This window comes from Apteryx mantelli, chromosome 17, assembly GCF_036417845.1.
Source record: "Apteryx mantelli isolate bAptMan1 chromosome 17, bAptMan1.hap1, whole genome shotgun sequence".
Taxonomy (NCBI): domain Eukaryota; kingdom Metazoa; phylum Chordata; class Aves; order Apterygiformes; family Apterygidae; genus Apteryx; species Apteryx mantelli.
Window position 1 is genome coordinate 11,217,622 of NC_089994.1, and position 13,456 is coordinate 11,231,077.

Genomic DNA, 13,456 nt, shown 5'->3' on the forward strand with positions numbered 1-13,456 from the left:
TCAGATTTCAATTTCTTCTCTACAAGGTGAAGTCAAACCTAATCTAACAAACGTCAGTCTCAGATGTAATGCTGCTAGCTGGGTCTACCAGCGTAATTTAGATAATCATTAATAGCATAGCTGTATAATAAAACTACATGTCACTTACAACTTCATCTGAGGTTTGACTGGCAGATCTTTAAACAGTTTTCTAAGTGATTGCTTTTACTTTCTTTGATTGGGCAGTCTAAGAAATGTTTTAACTCCATGCTATCTAAGCTTTTAGGGAATAGTTTTTCACCCTCACTCCCCCTGCCATCAGCTCTGCTGCCTTGCAACCTTGTGAGTAAGAAATGTGAACTCGGGGGTGATGCTGGTGGTGGAGGGGACTGGAGGGGAGTGATAAATAAAATACATACATACATATATCTAAAATAAAATATGCAAAGAATCTTTCATTCAACAGCTAAGATTTAAATGTTTCTCTTTAATCAAGCCTTCATCCCAAACACAGTTTTTGCCATATTCCAGGGATATTAGGTAGCTGATGGGATTTTTAAAAGAAAATGAAGGACACCTTAATGCATCCCAAGGTCTAACAACACTAAAAAAAAAGACAACCAGAAGAAGTTTTCACTGTACTCTCTTGAACTCAGGGTAACCTCCAATGTATGGCTGCAGCCAGGTGTGCTGCCAAGGAGACAGGGCTTTCTGAAGTCAGCCTTCACTTTTGTAATGCTGATCCATTAGAAACCTGCGTGCTGCAGCTTCTCATGAATGAATGCAAGAGACCGGACAGCCAAAACATAATAAAAGTTTGATGAAGATCTAACCTGAGCCTGCCAAGTTTGATCTGCAAGAACAGAAGTCAGCGAGGGATACTCAAGTCTGTTATAGATTTGATGCTTAAAAGCATGGTGCAACTGTTGCTATGTAGTGGGATTTCTCTGTTTTCCTTGCAAAGGTGAAACAAGAAATCCCTGTACAAAAACACATGACTACAACCTTTCAATGACCAACCTCTGCATCAAAAGAAAAGGTCAGAAAAATCATTGCTCTGTGATAAATATGCGTGCAACATGACAAAACACTCCTTGACAGTTACCATACTGCCTTTGAGGGTAGGCACTGGTTGTCCCATCTTCTAAACTGATTACAAAATTGACACCTTCAAAGGTTACTATAAATAAAATATGGGCTCTCAAGAAGTTATCAGAGGAGACTCCCTCCAAAACAGAATGACAGCACTAACACTAACACTATGACTTGGGTCCTACCAAATGTTCACATATTAATCAAAAAGACTATCATGTTCATGGGAGGTTCTCTTCTGTAAACGTGGACTAGTGAAGAACACAGGCTACCTAATGCAACCTTCTTCCATTCAATTATAGATATTTTTAAATTTGACATCAAGGCTGGAGGAAAAATATTATTTTTAGATTCATTCTTATTTTGTCTATGAGGGAATTTCCAAGCTGGTAAAGCACATGAAAGAAGAAAATTCAGTCTTACCTTATCGTCAATATCACTCTCGCTGTCACACTGTGGATTAGAGAGAGAAAAAGAAGGTTTTGTGAAACGCCTTTATGTATATGGATCTTCTGCATCATCCACTTAAATCCTTAGGATAGCTGTTTATTATGTTCTCAGTTCAATCAAACATACATTTTTGATGTTTGCATTAATGCCTTTTAAATTGCTAGCATAAACCAGACAAAGACAATTTATCTCTTTCTATACAAAAATATGGCATACTCTTACTTGAATGAGGGAAAATGAACTTTAAACAAAAAAGACAATCAGCTATGCTTTATAATAACAACTGTAACATGAATACCACAACAAAAAGCATGCCTTTTTATCATCCCAAATTGTGGAAGATACAGTAACAGTTTTGCATTGCTTCACCTTGATAAGCACTTTGTCATCTAACAAGGAAACTGTGAAACTGGCAATCAATTTCTAATTTAATGAGTGGTATCAAGAATAGTAATTAAAATACATCATAAATTCTGGTACATTTTTTAGTTTGAATGAGATCATGATCCCAGGAGGAAGTGTTTACTTAAAGAGTTTTAGAGTGAAATCTCTTACAGCCTCTGAAAATGAAATGCTCTATTTTCCCAGTACAAGTGACAGAAAGATAACTTGAGCACTGAATGTTTTAGGACAGATAAATCTCATTGGCTGGAGCTGAGAAAGATTTACAGTTGGGAACAGAAATAAGTCTCTTGGTGTCCATTATACAGACATAAGATGGCTAGCATTTTGCAGCTTTTGTGTCGGCATTGCAGCCTGCATTTGATGGTGATGGTCCAGGCGGGTTTTCATAATTGGTGGCTCTGTATTGGGTTCCCTGCTGCTACAAGATGGGAACGGGCAGGCCAACAGTGACAAGCTGCAAATGTGGAAACGGTCCACAAGAAGGCACGTGCTTCTGTGCCATGCATGTAAAAGCAGGAATAGGTCTGCTCGGTCATTTTGTCAGCTCCTTCTCCTCCTGGAGGGGAGGCAGGACTCTTTCCTGTCATATCCTTTTATCCAAAAGTTATAAAGCAGAAAGTTCAGTGGTGACATTCTTAGCTTTCTGCAGTTTTTTGAGAGACTATGTAATCTCTCCTATTTGGCACATGAAATGATTGACCCCAAACACTTGAAGAATCTTTTCAATTCTCCAAAACACACCATGCACACCAAGAGCAAAGATGCAGGGGAAAGATCTGCCATGATGGTTATGCAGTTAAGACTGCTCAGTTCTCCAAATGAGTCCTTATTTTCATTTAACTGTTTGCAGTGGAAAGGTTTTGTGTAAAGAATCTTGTTTTCTACAGTCTTGACTAAGCAGAATTCTCTTCTCTTTCAAAGTTAAACCTCGTTTTACACTGCCCTTCCTGATCCATAAGATCTCTTTCTCACAGAGAAATCCAGCTGTTCTAGAATGATGTGAGCAGATCTAATTGTATCTATAGCCATTTTGGAGAAACAAGAACCTGAAGCAAAAATGGAAGAAATCCCAGGAAGGCAGCACACTGTTCTGCAGGGGCTGGGGAGCTGCAGGCAGGCAAGACCTACTGGACGACCAGTGTTAATGACTGCACACTGCATTAAATCCTAGACAACTACTTTGTGCATGGAAGGCAAGAACATCAGATAGCCATGGCTTTAGCAAATACTTTCCTGTAAGCTGTATGTGTCTTTTTTGGAGATTAATTCCATCACTGAACTTCAGGAGAATCATTATAGGAAGCATGGTTTTACAAACCAGATATTCAGATCAAAATTAGCATCAGTCTTGATAAATCATCATTAGCAGCCATTTTCTGACTCCGCCAAACCCATGCTACAACTGTGCACAATTAAACACCTCTGCTCTGAAGAGCACCAGGACTGGAAGAGGACTACTTGTCCATCACAACCGAGGCAGGCTGAAACAGGCTGTGCTGGGCACAGGCTGCTCCAGTACCTGCTGCATTTGCGCTTGCTCCAAACAGTGCCGACAAAGCAATACATTTATTAAAAACAAGGGAGGGGGGAGAAGGAAGATGCGGTCACAGCAGTACACTTATTATTTACACACTCTTGAGAAATGCAGGATGACTCAAGAGGAGCCTTTCATCTCCACCCGGGGGGCTGAGATCAAGTCAGGATCATGCTACTCCTGTTTGCTCTGGCTGCTCCTGGGGAGTGCCCATACCCCAAATTACTAGCATAACTGAGTGGGTCACGAAGACCAAATTATTTTGCTCCTTAAATCTGGTCTAGGCTATATCATAAGATACCATTTTAATCACTGTACACACATATTTAGAGGCAGAATATTTTGATGACATGATTCAAACTCTTGCACAGCTCAGGCTAAAGAGTTTCACCTGGTGATATGTGCACCTGGCTCCATGATTTATGAGCGTGCTAAGGCTAACTTCCAGAAAGACACTACTCTCAATGTAAAGGCTCCAAGGGATGGTGAAGTGACTCTGTAGCTGACATGGCAGCAGGAGGCAGCTGTGTCACTCGCTGATAACTCATGTGTGCTGCTGCCAGCAACGCTGGAAATTCATTGAAAATTTCCCTACTTTAAATAGGGCCCAAGCAGTAGCCCACTTAAATCAGGTTTGAGACAAATCTGAAAATGAGCCTGGGAAAGTTTGCACTGATCTACAGCTTCTTAGATGTAGAAATCAAATTTTTCAGGCTACCAAGTAAGAACATAACAATTGAATTACACCTACCTCAAAAATGGTATAAAAAATACTTTCAAGTCTCTGTTGCTTAAAATCCAGTGCCTGGGCAATATCAATACAAATGCAGAGACTTAAAAATGATACAAGTAAGAAAAAAAATCAAATAAATTAGGTTCAGAAATATATTGATTAGAAAACTTCTAAAATTATCTTTAAAACTCAGATGCCTTTGCCTATGAACCCTGACAAGCTATTTAATAAAACTGCAGCACTGTAGGCCTTAATAAACTTAGCTTAAAAGCATTTGAGAAGAGAAGTAAAAAAATTTTGTGGGACCTTAATAACCATTATTATTTAAATACAGCATAATATTGAAGTCTCTCTCTCTCTCTGTGTATATATATGTTTTCGTACCAAAACTTGTCTCCATATTTGTTACTGTATTATGATATTTAAAAAAAGAGAAGGACAGGCTTTGCCTGGCTTTTAAGAGAAGATTCTTCTTTAAAACAGATTTGGCCTAAAAAATTCACATCTACAAGGAGTGTAAAAATCCATTACTGATGGTTTGCATTACTAAAGGTGCAGAACTGCCTTATTTAGATGCCTGATTTTTCTTTGTACCAATATAAAACTTTGTCTCATGTAGATAAGCGAAAGTTGTAAAAAGCAAGTGAACCATCAAATCCACATGCTAAATTTTATAAACAGACATACAAATGAAGCAAACATCTGCTCTCTGAGGATACGTTTTCCCCATTCAGGATCCGAAAATACTCCATAATTAATTGTTTTCAAAATGAAAAGGACGGCAAAGAATTTTGTCTCATTTTAGCTTACATCTTTCTTAGTTTAATCACCAATGCTGCAATCTTGCAATTCAAGAAGCCAGTGGGCCCTATGGGCCCTATGGATGCAGCTCCACATGCAAATACGGCTCTGTGCAGACAAGGAGCCCATCCCTGCAGTTGCGATTGCAAGATGTGTGCTTTAAAACCTATATTTTGGACAGCAAGGTGCATATCATCTTGTTTATTATGAAATAGCTTTCCTCTCCCACCTCTTCCAACCTGGAAAGACTTAAATATACACAGAAATGGTACCTAGAAGATCAGCCATAGCGATTCCTATGGCATGGCTTTTAATTCAGCAAAACACTACATCTTAATCTTCATGAGAATGAAGTCCTAAACTGAATCAGAGCTAGTGAGGGGTCCACATGACAAGGGAACACTCAGGAAAAAGTAACATGCCATTATTTATACGATGTGGACTTGTGCTTAACATACGGTGTCCTGCAAAATCGAGAGCTTGAAGCAAACTCAAACTCGTCACTACCCACTCGCATTAATCTCCCACCGCCCCCTAAAGAAAACAAACGGTCAGCTTTGGTGAAGAAAACCAAGCTTCAGAATTCATTTAGGTTTGCTTTTTTTAATTTAAAGAAAGGCGCTCCCACATACGCATAAGGAAAGAGGAACTCTCAGGCTGCTGAACACGTGCGAGCGCCACAGAAAGGACCGTGGCAAAACCAAACCCGGGAGAGAGATGTGAAAACCAGAACCACCGCGGACCCGTGCTCTTTGGGGGGGGGGGGGGTAAAAACGCAAGGAGCTTTCAATGGGCCAGTTCAGTTTCTGTGGTAACAGGCTTAAGTATCTCTACACCCTCTTTTCTTTAGCCTCCTCCTCTCCACCTCCCTCGGCTACGGAGGGACACCGAGGCAAAGGCCTTGGGTCAGCAAAAGACAGGCTGAAGCCGATGCTTTCTAAGGTGAGGAAGTTTAAATGAGTAACGAAGTAGCGGGAGGAATTTTGGCTCGGCGCAAGGGCTCGCGGCGAGGCGAGCTGCCCCGGGCCGAGGAGCAGGAGCGCGGTGGCGACGCGCGGCCGGCCGGGCCGAGGTCCTCCTCGCCGCAGGAAGGCCGCCCGGCCCCACCGCCTCGCCTCCCACGCTGCTGCCCTTGTCCGCCGCACAAAAGCCCTTGTCAAAATACAAACTTAAAGAAAACGCAGAGAAAGGCAACTGTTGACAGCTATGGGGGCTCATTGAAAGACAAAAGCTTCAATTACCTGGATTTTTCTAAAGGCCTGTTAACACTCCTGGCCTATCAGCAAAACTGTAAACAGCCATTGTGCTGGGTTCATAAAGGCTTGTAAAAGGATTATTCACCCAGTTGTGCCAATTGCCTCTCAATTCCCCCAAGAATGTTTGCAAAGCGGACCCCTAATTGTGCCGCCTTTTGGAAACAATTTCTTGCGGTGACAGATTCAAGTCAGAAAAACCCTCCTGTGGGGCAAAGTTAAGCAAAAACAATACAGAGTTCAGACAGAATTGGTTCTGACCACCACAAACAGGCCCTACACTATCTTTTCCCCTCCCTCACTCTCCCCCCTCTGCCCCAACAGAGGCTGATACAAGTTTTGCAGAAGAGGAAGAGGGAGAAGAGCAGCAGACGTGGGCACTTCACCGAGAAAGCCCTATGCCCAGACGACTCCGCGAAACCAGCCCTTTGTTCGAAGGGCAGGAGAGCAGAGCCTGGATGCTGCAGTGACTGAAACAAACAGAAAAGGCTGGTGCTTTCCTAACCTCCGTGTAAGCGATTGCAGAATCCCCACTCACGTCCTCCTCCACTACCACCTCATTCCCACTATTGTGCCTCCAAGACCTGAGGAAACTGAGACAGGAGCGTATGGAAATAAACAAACAAATATTTATATATATATATATACACATGTATCTGTATAGCTCAGGCTTCCCGGCCTTTTTTTTTCTGTGGCTGAGGTGGAAGTTCACATTTCGAGATCCCCTCCCATCATGACTTCCCCACGACTGGCCAAGGAGTCATGGTGCACTCCAGTATTTGGCTTGTACAAATCATCTCAGCTGAGGAAAAAAGAGGGGAAGTTGTGGCTATTGTAAAACAGAGGCAAGTGCAGATTTGGAAAAGACCCTTCTTTTATTGCGGAAACGTAGATGCCACCAGCAGCACACTGATCTGCAGTGAACTAGAAGTGAACCTCTAACCTCTCCCTCATCCCAAACACACTTACGCTGAAACAGGGGAAACATAAACTTTATCTGCTGTAGTTCTCATGATGTATAAGCATAAATCAAATCACTCCAAATAACTGCAGGTTAGATATTTAGAGATTTGTGGCATAGCAAATAAAGCTAGGTCTCCACCATAGAAGTTTTCTGGTAGACCTATATGGCCAGACGTGTTCATTAGTGTGATCACTAGCTCTACCCCACAGCCCACACAGTTAGGACAATTGGAGTGTTTTCGCCATTTATATTTTTGACTGTAAGAGGGGACCAGGCCTGGAATAAGCCGATGCACAGCTTTATCCAAATAAGCAGCATCTACAGAAGAAGCATTTAGGCTATGTGTTCTGGGACACCTACATTGGCACAGCGCTCTTCGCAAAGGCATTTAGTTAAAGAAGTGGTAGAATCTGGATCACAGGTGTTTGTATATGATTCTGAATATTGTTCTCAGGTGAGTTCAGGAACCATACAAATACCCTTTGATTCTTTTTGTTTGCCCCCCAAAGCATTTTAACTTCCAGACCACCAAGTTTTTCTTCACATAATAAAAGTGCTACACTTATTAATGTGAAATCACATTCTCACATAACTGCCTCACACCAAGAACTAGAGCTCTAAGAAAAAGAAAAACCAACAAAAACAACCTAAGTCTTGCAAGAATTGCAACAAGATGGGCAACACTTTGGGGTTATGTCATCAGTTAGGTACAGAGAAACATTCCTTTATCGGAAACGGGGTCACATCCTCCAAGCATCTGGGAACTGCACAGAATTCACCTCACCTTATTTACGTAAATTCAATACCTCCTGCTCCATCCAAGCTCTAATGTTTATTATTTAGGTCGTGCCTCCAGAGCCTCGAGGCCCTATCAGACCAGACACCGCACATCACAGAAGTTGCAAGCTCCTGTCCAAACAGCTTACAGAAACAGTTGTTTTCCTTTATATACAAACACACATACCTACACACATTATTTATATTATGCTTAAGAAGAGGATGATAGACATCTAAGCTGGCTGTGTGAAAAAACAGATTCCAGCCCTGAGGGGCACATAATCTAACCAGTCTACCTGCAAACAAAATTGCGTGGGAAGGCATAAGGCAGAAGGAAGAGCAGCCCAAAATATTAAATATACAGTCTATAATCACAGCGCAAGCTGGCATGCTAGAATATTCATGTAACAAGTTGCAAAAGGTATATGAAGGGTTTAGATACCTTCAAAACTTACACACCCACCCAGACAGTCCCAGAGGATGGCCACATTCCTGCTCTTTTACTATTTCCGACCATACTTAGTTACCTTATTTCCTTCCAATAGTGAGGCTCAGGGAGAAGCATTAGGCTTCAAACCCAGTTCGCCAGCCTTTCTTTTAAACGAAGAAATAAAATCCAGCGTGTTTGTAGGAGCCCTGGGCTCGCCTTGCCCGCGGAGCGCGCTCCTCCGGCGGCGTGGGCGATGCTGGGGGCGGCACGCGAGCGCCCGCGCGTGCGGGGGGCCGGTGCCGCTTCCTCGCGCGCCTGGCACCGGATTCATGTCTGCAGGGGCTCGCTTAGGATGATAGGAAGAGGGAGTTTTATCACGAGCCAGCCTGACAGAAAAGCCTGCTAATGGGACTTGAGGCATACACAGGAAAGAAAGCGCCAAAACATTAAGCTACCGCCAAGTGTCAGAGGGCCCCTGATTTATTGCAGCAATTTTGCCACTGTGTCCTTCGTAAGGTCCCACAAGCCCTTCCTCCTGGCGAGGAGGCGCGAGCGGCGGTGGCGGCGGTGGCGGTGGCGGGGGGAGGCGAGCTGCGGAGCGTGGCGAGGGCCCAGGCGCGAGGCGGGGGCCGGGGGGCGACGGAAATCGAATGTTGACTTGAACTTGCCCCAGGCAGCGGCGCGTCCTCTGAGCTCCGCTGCCTCCTCGACAGCTTGATGAAATGAGGCAGGGCCTCGCCACGGCTGCGCAGCCCGGGCTTCCCAGCGCTGGGGGAGAGCGGCAAGAAACAGACTGAGCCTCGGGGCAGCGATTTTTTTCTTTTCTTTCCTTTCTTTCCTTCCCATTTCTCTCCTCAGCATTTGGCTGGGGAAGGGGGAGGCTGCGAGCGCGGCAGAGGCCGAGGCCGAGGCTTTGTCTGCGCAGGGCGAGGGAGAGGAAGCGCGCGGGAGCGGAGCCGCGCGGCCGCCGGCGCCCCGGGCGCTATAACTAATTTTGAGGGGCAGCGATGCACTGTCGGGGCTGCGCGCTGCTTGCTCTGAGGGGGCCCCGCTGCGAAGCGGCAATCAAGGGGACATTTTGTTAAGTGACCAACAGCTGTCATCTGCAAGCCCAGGGAAGGCAAGGAGGGAGGGGAGAACAGAAAAGAGAAGAAGAAGGAGGGGAAAAAAAAAAGAGCATTTGTTCCTTGGAGGCAGAGCGCATTAATCCACCAGTCTGCCACAGCTTTAACTCTGAAAGCGCTCGGTGCCTCCCAAAGAGGCGAACTCGACTCCCTCGCCCGCCCCGCGCCGGGTTGCCCTCGCCCGGCTGCAGCCTGCCAGACACCGGCAGCATCCTTACCTCCACCGGTCGAGGCACCAACGCTAAAAATACTGTTTAAGTCTCTTTTCATTCCATAAAATTGAGTTGATCTGCTGCAGCTTAGGTCAATCCCTCAAGGACTGTTTTTTTTCCCCCCTTCCCTTTTCCTTAGCACTCATAAATTAATCAGGAAGACCCTGACTAAGTCATTTCAAGCTGTACAACATAAAAGAAAGTCCCCTGATGATCCATGCAAGGATCTATTAAAAGCATGGGGGGGGGCTAAGGAAGAGGGAGAGGAGGGAGGGGGGAAAAGGAAAAAATCTCAACCTTTTTGATTTTTTAGGATAAAAGCTGGAGGACTTTGTTACAAATTCTAGCCAACATCAAAACACCTTAAATAATTCAAAGAACATGTTAAAGGGAAGAAACTGAATGTTGCTCTGATGTTCAGTTGATGCAGCGCAGAATATTACCCAAAACAGCACAGCCTGTTAAGGGAGACAGCAGCCTTGAGCATTTCAGTTCTTTAGAAAAATGTCAGAACCTGTAAAAATCATAATTTCCAGCAACTTTTTTTTTTTTTTGCATGATATAAACTCAGCGAGACTGAAATGTAGGTTTCTGACAAGCTGTTAACAAGACAACTTTAGAAATCTGTCTGGAGCTCTCAGGGAGATGGGCTGCCATTTCACTGCTTCGAAGAAGTTCATGACATGACAAGCAAAAATCAGGGAACAGAGACCTAAAAACCACGGTGTAATTTTCATTTGCTTCTGTCGTGAAAGAATTCAAGCAGAAATATTAGAAGGCTGCACAACTAAAAAAGCCAGCAACTGGAAAATCATTGCTGTGGTTTGACAAGCACATCTTTTATGCTGAAAACGGTTCCTTTATTATTACACCTATATACAAGAAAGCACTTCTGGAATAAAAGGGATAATCACAAATTATTTCTTGAGATCTACAAAGTAAGATCTACAGCTGCCTACTTTCAAATCAGGTCTAAAAAAGACCTAGTTCATGGGAGAGAGTCACCATCTCGGGGAAAAAAAAGTAAGAACCACCAGATTTCTCTAATTTTCTCATGAAGATCCCCACCTCACTCCCCAGTAGGAAAAGTAGGGCTGCCTTTTCCTAATGCAACCTTTTATCATAGTCTATGCAGAAGCAATCTGCTATATGAGTGTTTAATAAAAACACATTGATTAAAAATATAAAGATCAGCTTCCAATGCCATCCACACATCAATGCTTGTATCACACCCAAGAGAGGTTTTTTAGCTGTTTTACCATGTTTACCTCCTACTTCAGGCCTTAATACACAAGTATAAAGACTTTCCATAATTACTGGAGGATTTAATGACGTCTTTTCCATTAATCTATTCCATAGTTAAAAAAGTAGAAATATCTGGTGTTATATCTCTATATGTAATCTAGATCTCTCTCTCTTTATTTGGACTCATTCTAACTATTTAATGGTGGGTTGATATAGCTGCCTTGAAGTCAATTCATGGGTAGTGTAATACTGTAATGATACTCATTATATCCACCGTTACAGTATTTTGGCACCCTTGCAATGGATGCTTTAAGAAACCCAAAGAAAGACAGCTGCATACTGACAATCCTATGGCTAAGTTCACCTATATTGGCCAAGAAAGAGAGAGCTTGGACAATGCAAAAGGCCACTTTCACAGGCAATGCCCGTGATTACACCAAGGGGTAATGCAAACTAAGGGCTGAATTTAGCACAGCATTTGCAAGGGCTGAGCAAATAATGAACTGAAGCTTTTTCACCCCGTTCCTGTTTCGATTCATCTCCACGCAGCCCTGGTGGTGCGATGCGGCAGCTGAGCTCGGTGATTGAAAGGAGGGTGCGCGCAACGTTCAACAACTGACACTGCCTTTCACCCATTTGCAAAACGGAGGAAACTCCGACAAGGGAAGAGGTGCAGTTTGCCCCTCTTGTGAAGCGCTGACAAGTCCTTTCCCTTCCCCACTCGCGATGGCGTCGTGTGGCCCGCCACTCGTTTTCCTTTCACTAGGCAGACGCTCTGGGAGGCATCACGCTTTCAGGGCTGTATATGGTGTCTCACTAAGGCACTAGACGCACATCCATTACTTGCTTTCCTACAACGTCGAGCTGCGGCTGCTTGCAGGAGACACCCGGCCCTGCTGCCGCCGCCCCCCCAGCCTGGAGCTACCTGGCGCCGTGGTGGCTTCGGCTCCTGGTGCTCTCGGCGAGGAGCGGAGACGGCAGAGGAGTCGCCGAGCAGCTCCGCTGCTGTTTGGCGCAAGGATGCCGCCACGGGAGACGTCCGACAGAAGAGAAGTGGCTTAAAGCCATTATTTACAACTATGAGAGGCTGCTGCAGTTTACGGGGAGGGGGGCAGCTATAAGCTTTCTTTAAAATTAAGGAGGAGTTTAGGACTTAATATGGATATAGCCAAAAGCCACTTTAACCATAATGATCTGTCTAGTAATTTCCCACTTATTATAAACATCAGTTTTCTCCTTCTGTTTGGACTGCAGATCTAGTCCATTTACATGCCACGTCCACGTCATGATGGAGTCACCAAAAAGTACTCGGCCACTACGAGATAACAGGACTTGTTGAAGTACCCCTGCTCTAATGGAAAACATTTAGTTATTCTCAGCTCTCTGGCTCCATTGTATGTAACTCTGTTTGGAAATTTCATTTACATATTTATTTAGCGGAGAACATGCATGGCTGTCTTCCCTTAGTGCAGAACCAGTATTAGCTGGCAGGAAGCTGTTAGAGGAAATTTCGGCATGGAACTCAGTATAAAAAGCAGTTCTTAATACCTTAGTATCGTGCTTAATAAAAGTGACCTTCTAGAATGAGGGTGATGGATTTCTGGTTAGGGAACTTGCCGTGATTTGTTAGGGCTGATTCATGTGAATGTTTATTTCATTTCATTTATATATTTCATTTATATGTATATATGTGTGTGTGTGTGGGGGGGTGTATATATATTCTTTCTCCCTTACTCGTGCTGTCAACTTATTTCTTTCGCAAAGTATTACTTTTCCCTATAAGTCCAAGTGGTATAGCAAGAAAAGAACAGAACAGGCTACGCATGAAGACCTCCACCTGATGACTCTAAGGTTTTTCCTGAAAATATACCACAGATTTTTCCATTCAAATGCAAGCCGGCCACCCAAAATTTTAAAGAGGAACACTCAGAGGTGGGAACTAATCACAGTAGTGGAACTGACATCATGAATAAAAATCTCTGCCTTGTCTTCTAACCATTTATTCTGGATCTGGTAGGATAAGGAGGTTGAAGCCAATGTGAACTCAGCTGTGGTGAAGTAAAGGTTACAAGTTACATGTCTTAAACCACTCTGCTATGATGCTACATGTAATATTATTGTTAGCACACTACTCAATTAGGAATTTGGACCTGGAAAATAATCTAAAGCACGTACAGTGTTCTCAACATACCTTAAACCAGTAAAATGAAATACATTTCATTTGTATTTGAATGAATATAAAATATAGGGAGCTTATATGAATCAGATGCTTTGTTTTGCTGAAGGCCTTCAGCCTAAGAAGGGAAGTCTCTGCTGTTGTCAGGGACAAGATTTACGATACTTATATATAATTAACCTAATAATCAACATTATTTAACTCCATTGCTATTTAACTCATAGCAGGGTTTATGTGTTGTGGCTAAAAATTATAAACATTACAATAACTACCATTATTGT

The 13,456-nt window shown here is 43.4% G+C and overlaps 1 protein-coding gene across 13 annotated transcripts in view; it reads right to left on the reverse strand.

The window, feature by feature from the left end:
- FBRSL1 (fibrosin like 1) overlaps positions 1 to 13,456 on the reverse strand; it is a 556,885-nt gene that overhangs the window by 180,986 nt on the left and 362,443 nt on the right. For all 13 annotated transcript variants that reach the window (XM_067307137.1, XM_067307140.1, XM_067307147.1 and 10 more), the window contains exon 5: positions 1,495 to 1,524. In XM_067307137.1, coding sequence (XP_067163238.1) covers positions 1,495 to 1,524 — 30 coding nt within the window. The remainder of the gene's footprint in view (positions 1 to 1,494; positions 1,525 to 13,456) is intronic.